Here is a 14,650-nt window from a genome sequence, read left to right on the forward strand (position 1 = left end):
GCATCATTAATCTTTCTAAAACCACAGATGTCAGCAACCTCAACTACTAATTCTAAATTAACTTCCATTAAATTTTCACGTAAAATAACTTGCATTAATTCATTATAATTAACCAAACACTCTAAGTCGTAATTCAAATGATCGAATTGGAAAAATTCAAATTGATTCAACTTCTCATGGTTGGAAAACTCTTTAATAAGGCTCGATTGTAATTGATTGGAGATTTGATCTGATGAAGAGAAATGAATAAATTGATGAATATTAAATGTAGGCTTTAATAAAGACTGATACTGATTATTAAGGTTTGTTCGACATTCAGAAGCTTCAAAATCGTGAGTTATTAATTTAACACTTTTTAAGTAGTAGTTTAAACTTGAATTCTCCAAACAAGCTCTTTCGTTATTGACACTATCACTATCACTCAAATGTATAAGTGCATGATGCTTTTGGTTTAGTCCAAATTGATTTTGGTAACATTGTTGAAGTTTATCATAGATTAATTTTCTATCGTGTGTTTTAGTAGTAACCTTAAGAATCGGTGGATCTCTTAGATGAATTGGTTTGATAGTCACAGCGGCTATGGGGAAAATATGACTACACCATAATATAATGAGTAAAAAAGAAACCCTTACCATAATTGCCCCTAATAAAAAGCCTTCTCCTTCACTAATGTAACTTTTGAGAAGTACCACTAATCAATTCCAATAATCAATACTCAATTCTAGACAAGCTGCAAATAGCTATTTGGTCTGCAAAAGATGGGTGCTTAAATAATTAAACGCACAAAACGCGCGCGCAAATACAAACAAAAATAAAAATAAAATTAAAAATAAGAATAAAAATAAGTATAAAATAAAAAGATAAAAAAAATAAAATAAAATAAAATATACCGCGTCAAAGTGAAATATATGGGGGTCGAGTTTAATGGAATTTGATACTTAGCAATTACTTATTCTCGTACATTACTACTAGTATAACCAGAATGTCACTGAGAGTAAAACCATCAACGCCGCTGAAGTCCAGTAAGGTCACTTCCGGCGGATCATCCAGTGCCAAAATGAAACAACTGTCATTAATGTCATTTTTCAAGCCTATGTCTTCAGGCAAGCCCAAGTCCGAGCAAGCAAGTGGGCCAGGGCCAACCTCATCTTCACCACTTAAATCGAAATCTAACACAAGTTCTAAATCGAATACTTTTAAAGATAGCGATAAAGAAAATAATACGAGTGTTATCGACGATGAAGAAGAAGAAGAAGAGGCAGATATTACTATGGCAAGTCATAAGATGACAGATACTCCTTTATCTTCAGAAACTGAAGATATTCCACTTAAATCGGTTAGACTTCCTTCTTCACCTCCAATAAGGAACAAAGAGATTAGGAAACCATTGAATGAATCCAATTCAACTAATCTTGCCTCGAGTCCTGTATCCAGACGTAGAGCTGCTGCTAATGTGAGTTATGCAGAATCAGATGATGAAGATAATGAAGTACTCGCAAGAAAGAAGAGAAGAAAGATAGTTGAAAGTGATGATGATGAAGAAGAGGAAGACTTTAAACCTCCTGCCAGTGAAGATGAAGATGATGACGATATGAGTGATTTTATAGTAGATGATGATAAAGATGAAAGTGAAGCAGAGGAGGATAATGAAGATGATGAAAAGGATTTCGATATACCTAAGAAACTGAATAAAGCTAAGACTAAATCTAAATCTAAATCCAAATCTCCTTCTGTGAAAAGGGAATCTACTATCACATCATCACCCGTGTCCAATTTACTAGGAAGTAAATTCAAATCGGATTCTTCTTATAAGAGCAGTCCATCTGTCAAGAAGACTATTTCCAAGCCTATTTCGCCAGCTCCAAAGAAAAACTTTGCCAAAGAGAATGAAGAAAGATATCAATGGTTGGTTAATATGAGAGACGCAGAAAAGAGACCAGTTGACCATCCCGATTATGATTCAAGAACTCTTTATATTCCTCAATCGGCTTGGTCAAAATTCACAGCTTTTGAAAAACAATATTGGGAAATCAAATCACAAATGTGGAGTACGGTGGTGTTTTTCAAAAAGGGGAAATTTTATGAATTATACGAAAATGATGCAGTAATTGCCAATAGTGAATTTGATTTGAAAATTGCTGGAGGTGGAAGAGCTAATATGAAATTAGCGGGTATTCCTGAAATGTCATTTGAATATTGGGCTAAAGAATTTATAAGTCATGGTTATAAAGTTGCCAAAGTCGATCAAGTTGAAACTTTATTAGCTAAAGAAATGAGAGGTGGTACTACTAAAGAAGAAAAGATTATTAAACGTGAATTAAGTAGCGTATTAACTGGAGGTACTTTAACTGATTTAGATATGATAGGTGATGATATGGCTATTTATTGTATTAGTTTAAAACAAGAAGTACTTGATGATGGATCAAATATATTTGGAGTAGCCATAGTTGATACTTCAACTTCAGAATTAAATTTATTAGAATTTAATGATGATTCGGAATGTACTAAATTAGATACTTTAATAACTCAATTAAGACCTAAAGAAATTATATGTGAAAAATTAAATTTAAGTGCAATTGCCATTAAAATGTTAAAATTTAATGGACAAAAGCAACAAATTTGGAATAATTTAAATCCAATAACTGAATTTTGGGATTATGATACTACCGTTGAAAAATTAGTTGAATCTAAATATTTTAAAGGAGAAGATTTAGATGATTTTTCTCAATATCCTAGTGTATTAATTGATTATAAAGAGAATCATAAAGTATCATTTAATGCATTTGGAGGATTATTATTCTATTTGAAATCATTAAAATTAGATGATAATATAATATCTTTAGGTAATGTTAAAGAATATGAAATATCGAAACAGAAGAATACTACTATGTTATTAGATGGTATTACTTTAAATAATTTAGAAATTTTGAATAATTCATTTGATGGAGGAGATAAGGGAACATTATTTAAATTAATTAATAAATCTATAACTTCATTTGGTAAACGTCAATTGAAAAATTGGATTCTCCATCCTTTAGTTAGACTAGAAGATATTAATGATAGATTTGATTCTATTGATTATTTAATGAATACTTATGAACTTCGATCTATTTTGGAGAATGGATTACTTGGATTACCTGATTTAGAAAGATTATTATCTCGAATTCATAGTAAAGGTTTGAAGTTTAGAGATTTCTTAAGAGTAATTGAAGCATTTGAAACTATAAATAAATTAATTAAAAAGATTTCTAATTTTGAAACTGAAGGTTCATTAAAGAGATATTTAAAGCAATTTCCTTCCAATTTGAATGAAATAATTCAAGAATGGGAAGATGCATTTAATAGAGAAGAAGCTAAAAATGATATTATTGTTCCAAATTCAGGATTTGATGAAGAATTTGATGATTCTCAAGTTAAATTAAACGACTTAGAAAGTCAATTAAATCAACATTTAAGACAATATAAGAAACTTTATAAGTCTCAAGAAATATGTTATCGTGATAGTGGTAAAGAAATTTATTTAATTGAAGTTCCTAATAAAATTATTAAACAAATTCCTAATGATTGGCAGACAATGGGATCTACTGCTAAAGTTAAAAGATATTGGTCACCTGAAGTAAAACAATTAGCTCGTGAATTAATGGAGCAAAGAGAATTGCATAAGCAAGTATGTGAAAGTTTAAAGGAAAGAATGTATAATAAATTCATTACTAATTATGATGATTGGATTAAGATTATTCGAACCATTGGAGTTATTGATTGTTTATTAGCCTTAACCAAAGCATCTGAAACAATTGGATTCCCATCTTGTAGACCACAATTACTTGATTCTACCAATGGTCAAGGTGAAATTGAATTTAAAGAATTAAGAAATCCATGTTTCTTGGGTACTAAAGAATTCATTCCTAATGATATTAAATTAGGTGGTAAAGATGCTTCTAAATTTGGTTTATTGACAGGAGCCAATGCAGCAGGTAAATCCACAATTATGAGAACAACTTCATTGGCTGTTATATTAAGTCAAATTGGTTGTTATGTTCCTTGTGAATCAGCAAAATTAACTCCTATCGATAAGATTATGACTAGATTAGGAGCTCAGGATAATATTCTTCAAGGAAAATCAACATTCTTTGTTGAATTAAGTGAAACCAAGAAGATCTTAAGTAATGCAACACCATTTTCATTGGTTATTTTAGATGAATTAGGTAGAGGAGGTTCATCAAGTGATGGTTATGCTATTGCCGAGAGTGTATTATATCACTTAGCAACTCATGTTCAAAGTTTAGGATTTTTTGCTACTCATTATAGATCATTAGGATTAGCATTCAAGAATCATCCTCAAATAAAACCTTTAAGAATGGGAATTATAGTTGATAATACATCAAGAAATATCACATTTTTATATAAATTAGAAGAAGGTACTGCACCAGGATCATTTGGTATGAATGTTGCTTCGATGTGTGGTATTGCAGAAAGTATAGTAGACAATGCTGAAATAGCTGCCAAGGAATATGAACAAACTTCAAAAATTAAAGATCGTAAATTAATGACAGATGAACTTTTGGGATTAGGACTTCAAAGTGATTTTAGTTGGTTTGTCAATAAAGATAAATATTCTCAATTAAGTCAAGATATTTTTACTTATGATGAGGATGTAAAACAACATGCATTACATAACGTATTCAAATTAATTGATACGTTATGATCCAGTACTGTATATGTTGTATTGAATGAATATATAGAAAATAAAAAAAAACGATTGCAAAAAAGCAAAAATGCATCATCGGAGTATTTTTGTGTACTCCGCACTACCTCCTCTTTTCCCCGACTTAACAAAAATGCCGAAAAGAGCGAGAATGGCACCATTTCCCAACTTTATAGTCAATTGAAGTCATATTTAAGGAACTCATATAAGTCACTTTCTTTAAGTCTAGATAATTTTAATACTATCTTGAATTTCCAGTCATATAAGTTACTCGTAATCAATTATTATAATACAAAATCATGCTTGCTAGATTAGGAATTAATCAAGGATATTTGGTCAGTGGCCACCTTTTAACTTATTCTGTACTTTTTGGAGGATCTTTATACTATTCATATATTGTTTCACCTCTTGTTTTCAAAAAGTTACCAAGAGAGGAGTTCAGTAACTTACAGAATCAAGTATTTCCAACCTATTTCATTGGTCAATCAATTGGTCCTGTTCTTCTTGCTCTCATTAGTCCTTACAAATTCTGTCCATTTACTTCAGGATTATTGGCTTTAAGTACCGTTGGTGGTTTACTCAATTATTTTTGGTTATTACCAGTTTGTCGTGACATAAAGGAAAAGAGAAATAAGTTAGTTGCCGATAAATTAGATAAGACAGCCACTGGTGAACTTACTGAAGAATTTAAAGAATTAAGTAGTCAATTCGGTAAATATCATGGTATTTCTACTTTGGTTAATACCATCTCTATCGTTGCTTTAGGTGTCTACGGTTGGACTATTTCTAGAAAGATCAAACTCTAAACAGTGTCCATTTGTTGTAAATAGGTTAAAAATAAAATCAAAACTCTTTGTTTAAGAATAAATACTGTATGTACATATCATAACTATCATTAAAAATCATCTCTTTTTTAATTCCTCCAATTGAGCTCTGTCTGCTGCAATTTCTTCAGCATAAATTGACTTATAGAACACATGATAAAAAACAAAACCCCAAGCAATGACATGAACAAAGAAGAACGCAAAATAGATACCTATCTTAGCTAATTCCATGTAAGGGTCTAATAACCACCTTCTCATAATCCATGCATAATGGAAGAGAATTATACACATATAAACAAACCCACAAAGCCCAAATTTGACATCCTTCAAAAATTTAGGAGTAATATAAGACTTGATAAAGTCTACTGGCGAAGAAGGCTTCTTCCGACTTATTGCTTTCGATGACATTATGGTTTGTTTATCATATTCAACAAGTCGATAGTCTTAGAATATTTTTTTGAGATGAGGCCGACGTGGAGAAGGTCCGCAGAACATCGCTTAACTATGAGGCATGGATGTAATAATATATTTTCCAGCCTTTTCTTTTTAAATCTTTTATAGATGTATTGTTACGTATTACATGATACTTTGCATGTCCCCGACATGAGCAGATTTATCTTTAAAGGATATCGGAGCGGGATTTGCTAGGAATTTGAACGCTTTGTTTATGTAGTCCACATTTGTACTGGATGGATCTGGAACGGCGGAGTCCTTGACATGCAGATGTAAAAGGTACATCAATTTAAAGTACTTTTACATGGATGCATGTAATTTAATTACTTGGTCTTAAATGAGAATGGTTAATCTTCAAATAGGCTTTGATGAAACTTCCGAACATTATATAACTTCTCTCTCTTTATTGTAAGAAGAAAGGAGTTAAGCTCATTCATTGTTTAGGAATTCATTGTGAGGCACAAAATATTAAGGATAGAAATACGATTTCATTAATCCTTATCTATTTGACGTAAGATGAGGTGAGGCACTTTTAACCACAGTATCGGCAGCGTACATGATAAAATACATTGTAATTGATATAATCTTGTCACAGTGTGTAGGAATAAAAACTACGGAAATATGCGCAATGAATTTCTAACAACAAATTCTACCACGGTATGCAATATAAAAAATAAGGGAAGCCATATCTCGTCTATGTTTAATGGATTTCTGAAAATACGATTTTCTTGTAGTAATGAGATTGGTTACCGACGTATCTGTATGTTATAGGCAAAGCTTGGTTAAACCACACAAATCAGATATTTTCTTATTTACACTTATATACATACGAATAAAAGATATTAAAAATATATATATTTTAAATGTTATTTTGTACATTTACTTAACGAGATACTTAAATAGATAATAGCAGCAGAAGAATAAAATTCAAATTAAGGAATCATCGTATGTAGAGTTCGTTCCTAACATTTATTATTTTATGTAGCTTTTCTTCATCATCCATTGTGTAACGCCTTAAAATAATACAATTTCACCATTATGATAACAATGCATTTAACAAAGGAAAGTCCAATGAATTATATGGTGTAATGATTCCTACCTTAAAATCATTTCACCATAAGGAAAGAATCGTTTAAACGCCCGATATGCTGAAGCCTGCCTCGGGCGTGGCACTTGCAAAATTTGAAACGAAATTACTAAATTTGGGATCAAAAGATGAATTAATTAAACTCATGTGTTCGCAGGAAAAGATATTTGAAACTAAGTCCTATGCAGAAGCAGATCTACTGAGATCGCGCGCAAATGATTTTCATTCATTGGCTGCGCAAACTTTAATTTTTTTATGTAGCTCACTCAGATTTCCTAGTTAGGGAAGGGGGTAATTTAATAGTTTAGGGGATGAGGGGTGTTATTCTAATGCGTGCGCAATTTCTTTGAAATATTGCAGCGAATAGAATCAAACCTATCACAAAACTACGCATAACCAGCGATTTACCACATATTGTTTTCAATAAAATGAAAAAGAAAAAGGACTGAAATATAAAGACAAGATTGCAAGCAAATCTTCGAAAAGATTCATAGTTATTGTTTTAAACAATAGACAAGTAATTAATAGAATATCATGAAGAAGTTAATATTGCTGTAAACCCTTGTCTCAAATACGACATCATAACTTATCCAAGGCTAGAACATTGTCGCTTTCTAAGAATATCAAGTTCTGACACTCTAGTTTTCACTTACCTTATTTTGAAACTTTATATATTATTATGTGGACTCTGAATATTATAATTCACTAGATGCTATTGTCAAAAATAATATTATTAAAGGCACAGCAAGTATAAATAATATGAATTGGTAAGAGGGGTAATGGATCAAACGTAAGAAGAAAGTAAGATAGATATATGCTGAGCTTGTCTAGATCCAATTTTAGTTAATTCCGAATTGCAAAAAAATAAGAATAGGGTTTATGATATTGCAAACATAAGACTAAAGAGGCAAAGCTTATACTGTTTAGGAAAAAATTGCATTTTAATTTTAAGACATTTAGTATACCAGATTCGGGAAATGAGATGTATGGTTAATTTCAACATACTATTTCATTGTTTAAAGTTTATTAGATTAATAGCCTTATATAATATCCGAGTCCCTCGTTCTCTCCCTCGGCCGTTCGGACAAGAGTGCCATTAAATGAATAATATAATCTCAAGTCATGAATTGAGGATTAAGCATATCAAGAAGCAACATATCTTAGTAGATTTTTGAATTGTTTATGGAACCCCACATGGGAAAATGTATTTAAAATGCTCTAAACGTTTTGCGATTTGCGAATATCGGGGTATTTCTCAGAGAACAATTTAAGATGATGAACGAACAATTAGCTGTTACAGTGCTGCAAACCAGTGGGAAATTTTAGTCAGGAACATCTTGTCATAAGCTAAATAAAGATTTTCTTACTGGAATATAGCAGTCATAATGCGATTATAATACTTAGGCAAAACTCTTCAAATTATTGAACTGAATGAACAAATATTTTCTCCAAAATATAGCCCCCAAGAACATAGAGTATTATTTTCTTTGAAATGCTCACATATCTATCTTCTTCTTACAACCCCCCACAGATCTTTATATACCTTCTATAGGGGATTCTGTCGAGGGGTACCACTCTTTAAATTATATTGTTCTAAGTTCTTTATTTCTTTTCTATAGCAGGACAATACACTAGAACTAAAATAGAATAAAATAAATGTATTATTAAAAATTATTATTAAGACCATTTCAACTTAGCTTAACAGGCACAAAAGTCTATTTTGAACTAGATGTAGCATAAACACTCTAAGATGATGCTAATACTAAAATTCCAATTGCAAACAGTAGCAATTCAGCAACTCCTAAAGTGATAGAAAGTGTAAATTGCAGATCAAATTGGAAATGAAAGAAGCCGAACAATAGAGTCTCAGTAGAATTGTTAATATTAATTTTCAAATTACCTCATAGATATATCCTATAATTATTCAAAGTAAAGATAAAAATATGATAAGAGAAGCAAGCCATGGGTTTTGAAAACTACCTATCCCGTCCGTAGTCCGTATGGGATGCTATCATACTTGCATAAATTTATCCGACGTATTGTTTAAAGCCAAAAAGTAAGTTCGACCATCTTAGCTTAATGAGAAGATTTTACTACACTGTCTACTTAAAGTGGTGTGTTTTTTATTAGCTGAAAATTTTCGTTGCTACTGCCTAAGCGCCTAAAAAAAATGGATCGGAAAATTAGATTATTTATTTTTCTATATTTCTTGTTCGTACGTAACTCTACTTATTTTTTCTATTTCCTTTTGTTTTTTTTTTGATCAGCTCATTAAGGAATTAAAAAATATTGAATTTTTTATTATTTTTGCAGACGGAACTGATGTTTTTTTTATCTTTTTTAGTGAATAGTGCCTATTGTTTTCTTGACGCTGAGCTGTTTCTGTTTCCGTCGCTGCGCTGCTGGGCTGCTACCGCTGCAGTGCCGCTGCTCCTCATCCTTTTAAGGTAACATTTCCTTGCATGCTACATAGAGTTGAAAAACAATTAATTAATATTTTCTATACCTGCATTTTATCATTAAAAGGTATTAAGAACCATTTGCATCATCGACGATAGATATAAATATCCTTGAATATTTCTTAGCTTTTCAACTCAAATAATTTGTTATCTTATATCTTTTTAAGATTTCTTTTATTTCATTTATCATCCATCATAGAATGTCAATATAAGACTGATAAGCATCTAATTAATATTAATATCCATTTTTTGCTTACTCTAATCACTAATTAAAATTAAAATGTTCAGCCAACAACAACAATTTCAACAACAATTAAATCATTTGCAGCAATTACAACAAACTCAATTCCAACTCAATCAATATTATTCAAATTTACAATTACCTAACCAACCGCAACAACAACAAGCGCAAAGGATTATACACCATTCTCAATCCCACCCAATGATCCAAAATATGGGCTTGTCTCCATCCATGAATGGATCGAACCAAGCCAACGATCAGTGGTTAGACGACTTATTAACTAAGTCTGCACCTATTACAACAACAAATAGTTTCACCGAATTATCTACTCCTTCTGGTGTTCAAGATCAACAATTGAAGCAATTACAACAACAGCAACTTTCACAGTTAGGAGCTACTTTGGACTTCACAAAGTATTTCGATGATGAAATTGACAGTGATGGTATGCTTGATAATGACGATTCCCCTAATGCAGTTGACGGCGATGCTGCTTATTTATCATCTTCCACTTCAGGAACTGCTGCTTCTGATTCTCTTCAAACATCACCCGTTGTTATAAAGACTGAAAACATTGATGATGAAGTAATACCGGAATTGAAATTAAGCAAATTCCAAACTTTAAATGACTTCACTTCCAAAAATTTAGAATCAATATTTGATACCAAAGATATCTTGAAGGACGAAAATAACAATTCTAATACGTTATTATCCAGAAGAAAGACAATCGATTCAAACTTTTCAAACAATTCATCTACTAAAGTTACATCCAATAATTCTGAAATCGATAATCAAGTTGCTACTCCAGCTCCAAAGAAAAAGAGGAGAGCACCAAGAAAGAGATTGACCGATAGTCAAAAGCAAGCTCACAATAAAATTGAAAAAAAATACAGAATAAATATCAATGCTAAGATTGCTGGTTTACAGCAAATTATTCCTTGGGTTGCTTATGAAAAGACTGCTTTTGAAACCGGTCAACAAGATAACGACGAAGAAATGAATTCAAATTGTGCTCGTTTGAATAAATCTATTATTTTAGAGAAAGCTATTGATTACATTCTTTACTTACAAAAGAATGAAAAGAAGATAATTTCTCAAAACCAACTTTTAAAGTCAGAAGTTGTCAGACTTGGTGGAGACGCTTCTAGATTCGATTGAATTGATTTCATCTTATTTATTCTACCCATATTTACTAAATTTCTTATACATAATATTTTCATTGGTTCAGGTTTTTTCTATTTTCTCCGTTATAGAATACTTTTTATACTAAAGTTTACTATCATATTTATGACTATTTATTTCCTCTTTAATTCTTACGTTCTATTGTCTCATAGTTTCTTTTCCAAGTCGTTATTTATGATTATACGCTGTTGTTAGTTTAGAGAAGCTCAACACGTCTTATTCTTTTTTTTTTAATGTACATTATTTATTATTCTGGTTTCAAATTTCAAGTCTTAAAGTCCGAATATGAGTGACTAGTCAAATAAGTTTTATGTTTATTTCGGCTAATTTTAAACAGTTATTTTATTAGATTTTTTTTAATATAATTGTAACTCAAGTAATGCCAACGGCTTTTAAAATAATTTAATTAAACTGTTTAACAGTCCGAGATACGTCTGAAAGGCACGATCACTCTTGCCTTCTATGCTCTTAAGCAGATTTTGCATCAAAAACAAAGTTTTTCCGAAATACTGCAGGTTCACATAACCAAAAAAATGACTGAATTTAAAACCTAATAATTTTAAATTTTTTAGTGGTCCCATTTTAGAGAGAATGCTAATCTGTTAGAAGACTTTACGATAGTTAATTTCGGGAGTCCCTGAATCGTCCGAATAGGAACGCAATCCGGACGGTTTTGGCCGATTTATCAATCTCCGAATTGACCCAAGGGCATTGAATGCTTTTAATGCAATACATTAATGTGCTCGTGGTATCTCAACAATTTGGTTATGGATGCACTCTTTGATAGTGCTGTCAATTTATGGCACTACAGTAAATTCTTTTCGTAAATGTAAGTGTAGACTTGGAATCTATTAACGTGTCTTGGCTCTAATATTCGTAGTCACAAATCTGACTCAAAACGGTAACGACTAAATACTCATAACAACAATATTGCCGTTATTTGTTATACGCTCATTATACGCTCATTATGCGCTCATATTACGCTCGTAATCTCCACCAATAATTACTTGACAGCAATCCGAACTAGTGAGCATTGATTTAGACGAAATATCTCATCATTGGCCAATGGCTCAAAACTCAACAAATATAATCCCGGATCACACTATTCCTACAATGCCAACGTTTAAGTTGCTCGATACAAAATGTAAGGAGATTATCAGATCTGTTGTAGACAGAATTTTTCTATGCATAACTGCACTTACAACAGAAAATTTGATGACTTTTTTTCTCAAACAAGAAAAGGCGTCATACTTTTCTTTTTTTCTGGATATGTAAGTCCGAGTGAAAAGCCTTCGCGTAGTAAAAGGCAATTTTTGCAATCCTCTTAGCGAACGGTTGCAACTCCAATTAGTACTTAGTTTAATTACATAATCTGTCAAAGGCATCTATGGCAAGGCATGTACATAGTAACAGTACATTTGGCCGTCTACTCAACAGGATTGAACGCCTCACCTTCGTGACCATTATTCCCTAGACAGTGTACAAAGTTTAAGGCTGTCACTAAAAAGTTTTCTTCGGTTGCATATAAGCGGCATTTGAACAAAAATTTTGCCATTTCAATGCGTACTTTGTACAACCAAATTTGTTGCAATGCCTTACAGTGGGTATGTCTACTCTATTTTTTTTAAATAGTTTTCATACTACCATATGGTCATCTTGGAGTTGTAGGGCTTTTCTTACGCTACTTGCTAATGTGAGTAATTTAGGCAGAAAATTTTTCTGTCAATGTTACCTTCCGTAAGCAGATTTGTTACGCTTGTGAAGATTCTTTTCAAGAGAAGTAAGCATAACCGTATAAATGCAATATAGATGAACTTTTTTTGACTACTTTTTATTCCTCTAAAGGCAACTCACAACTTTACTTTTCTTGGTTCAAATTAATAACTATTCTAAGATTAATTCACAAAATTATAACTAATGTCTGAAATCAGTAAACTGACTTCTAAGAAGGATGATAGCATTTCGCTCAGCAGTTTACCACTACAGGCTACTACAAAGGAATCTTCCCTAGGTACAAAATATAGCGAAAGCGAAAAGGCTTCACCCAAAACAAATGGTGGACCGTTGAATAATTTCATATCATCCTTCAAAATTGCTTCTAAACTAGAGAAGGGTGAAAATGAGGATGATATAGCTGCAAACATTGTTACTATGGAAGATGGTCTTCCCGAATATCAAGTTAAACTTATTGCCTTAAGTTCTTGTATTGGGTCTGGTTTATTCATTAGTAGTGCTGATGCAATTGCTACTGCAGGTCCAGCTGGATGTCTTATAGGTTATATCATTATTGCAGTATTGGTATTCTTCATCGTTCAATCTTTGGGAGAATTGACTTCTTCTTTCCCGGTTTCTGGAAACTTTCTTAAATACAATTCTCGTTTTATTGATGAATCTTGGGGATTTGCTATGAACTGGAATTACTGTTTACAATGGGTCGTTACATTGCCCTTATCACTTGTTAGTGCATCCATGACTATTGATTACTGGAATTCTAGCATTAGTACTGCTGTCTGGGTAGCGATTTTTTATGTTATTATCTGTGCCATTAATATTTTCGGTGTAAGAGGTTATGGGTATGGTGAATCATTCTTCTCAATTATTAAAGTTACTGGAATTATCGGATTCTGTATCCTTGCCATTATTTTAATTACCGGTGGTGTTGGACCAAATGGATATATCGGAGCTCGTTATTGGCATAATCCTGGCTCTTTTGCTAATGGGTTCCACGGAGTTTTGAATACTCTTGTTAATGCAGCATTTTCATACCTGGGTACCGAGCTTGTGGGATTGGCTGCTGGTTCTTCAAAACATCCTAGGAGAACCTTAAAGAAAGCAATTAAAAGTATCTTCTGGAGAATTTCTATATTTTATATGCTATCAATAATTCTTATTTGTTTCTTGGTTCCATATAATGATCCTAAACTTATGGGTAATTCAGGATCATCAGCATCTCCATTTGTTATTGCAATTACCAATGGTGGGATCAAAGTATTACCATCAATATTTAATGTTATTATCCTTTTAGCAGTACTTTCAGTTGCCAATGCTAGTGTTTTTGCTTCATATAAACCATTAGTTGCACTTGCTGAAGCTGGTCATGGTCCAAAATTCTTGGGTTATATTGATAATAAAGGTAGACCTATCTATTCTTTATTAATTGCTTTAGCGTTTGGTTTAATTGGTTTCGTATGTGCATCAAAAGCTCAAACCCAAGTATTCAATTGGCTTCTCGCCTTGAGTGGATTATCTACAATTTTTATCTGGTTTTCAATTTCATTGGCTCATTTAAGAGTTAATCATGCCATGAAAGTTCAAGGTATACCTAAAGAACAAAAACCATTTACTGCTATTGGTGGAGAATTCGGAGCTTATTTTTCAATAATAGTAAATATACTTGTGCTTATTGCTCAATTCTATATTGCATTATATCCAGTTGGTGGACCTTATTTAAATGCTTCGACATTTTTTCAAGCGTATTTAGCCGCACCCATTGTTATTTGTTTCTATCTTGGTCATAAAATATATACTAAGAATTGGAAATTATACATAAAGGCTAAAGATATGGATATAACTACTGGTAGAACCATTATAGATACTGAATTAATGCTTCAAGAAATTGAAGAGGAAAAGGAGAGAAAACGTCAATTACCGTTCTATATGAAATTCGTCAATTTCTGGTGTTAATCCAACATTGTATACTAT

At 31.9% G+C, this 14,650-nt stretch overlaps 5 protein-coding genes across 5 annotated transcripts; 4 read left to right on the top strand and 1 right to left on the bottom strand. All coding sequences in view use genetic code 12, as the record gives it.

Annotated features, from left to right (window-relative positions):
* The first annotated feature begins 1,641 nt into the window (after positions 1-1,641).
* On the top strand, positions 1,642-4,875 carry MSH6 (mismatch repair ATPase). The gene has a single exon (XM_064881384.1). The coding sequence runs from the start codon at positions 1,916-1,918 to the stop codon at positions 4,703-4,705; it is 2,790 nt and encodes a 929-aa protein (XP_064739973.1). The 5' UTR covers positions 1,642-1,915; the 3' UTR covers positions 4,706-4,875.
* Positions 4,876-5,550, top strand: RJT21DRAFT_119375 (uncharacterized protein). The gene has a single exon (XM_064881385.1). The coding sequence runs from the start codon at positions 5,005-5,007 to the stop codon at positions 5,509-5,511; it is 507 nt and encodes a 168-aa protein (XP_064739974.1). The 5' UTR covers positions 4,876-5,004; the 3' UTR covers positions 5,512-5,550.
* Positions 5,551-5,559: 9 nt separating this feature from the next.
* On the bottom strand, positions 5,560-6,021 carry RJT21DRAFT_25545 (uncharacterized protein). Its single transcript, XM_064883912.1, has one exon. The coding sequence runs from the start codon at positions 5,935-5,937 to the stop codon at positions 5,608-5,610; it is 330 nt and encodes a 109-aa protein (XP_064739975.1). The 5' UTR covers positions 5,938-6,021; the 3' UTR covers positions 5,560-5,607.
* Positions 6,022-9,808: 3,787 nt separating this feature from the next.
* TYE7 (regulatory transcription factor TYE7) lies at positions 9,809-10,924 on the top strand (the record flags this gene model as incomplete). Its single annotated transcript, XM_064880135.1, has 1 exon — positions 9,809-10,924. One exon carries the CDS (start codon positions 9,809-9,811, stop codon positions 10,922-10,924), a length of 1,116 nt encoding a protein of 371 aa, XP_064739976.1.
* Positions 10,925-13,099: 2,175 nt separating this feature from the next.
* Positions 13,100-14,632, top strand: RJT21DRAFT_130052 (uncharacterized protein; the record flags this gene model as incomplete). Its single annotated transcript, XM_064882989.1, has 1 exon — positions 13,100-14,632. One exon carries the CDS (start codon positions 13,100-13,102, stop codon positions 14,630-14,632), a length of 1,533 nt encoding a protein of 510 aa, XP_064739977.1.
* Positions 14,633-14,650: the final 18 nt, after the last annotated feature.

The sequence above is a fragment of the Scheffersomyces amazonensis genome (genome assembly GCF_036850825.1).
Source record: "Scheffersomyces amazonensis strain UFMG-HMD-26.3 chromosome Unknown RJT21scaffold_2, whole genome shotgun sequence".
Lineage (NCBI taxonomy): Eukaryota > Fungi > Ascomycota > Pichiomycetes > Serinales > Debaryomycetaceae > Scheffersomyces > Scheffersomyces amazonensis.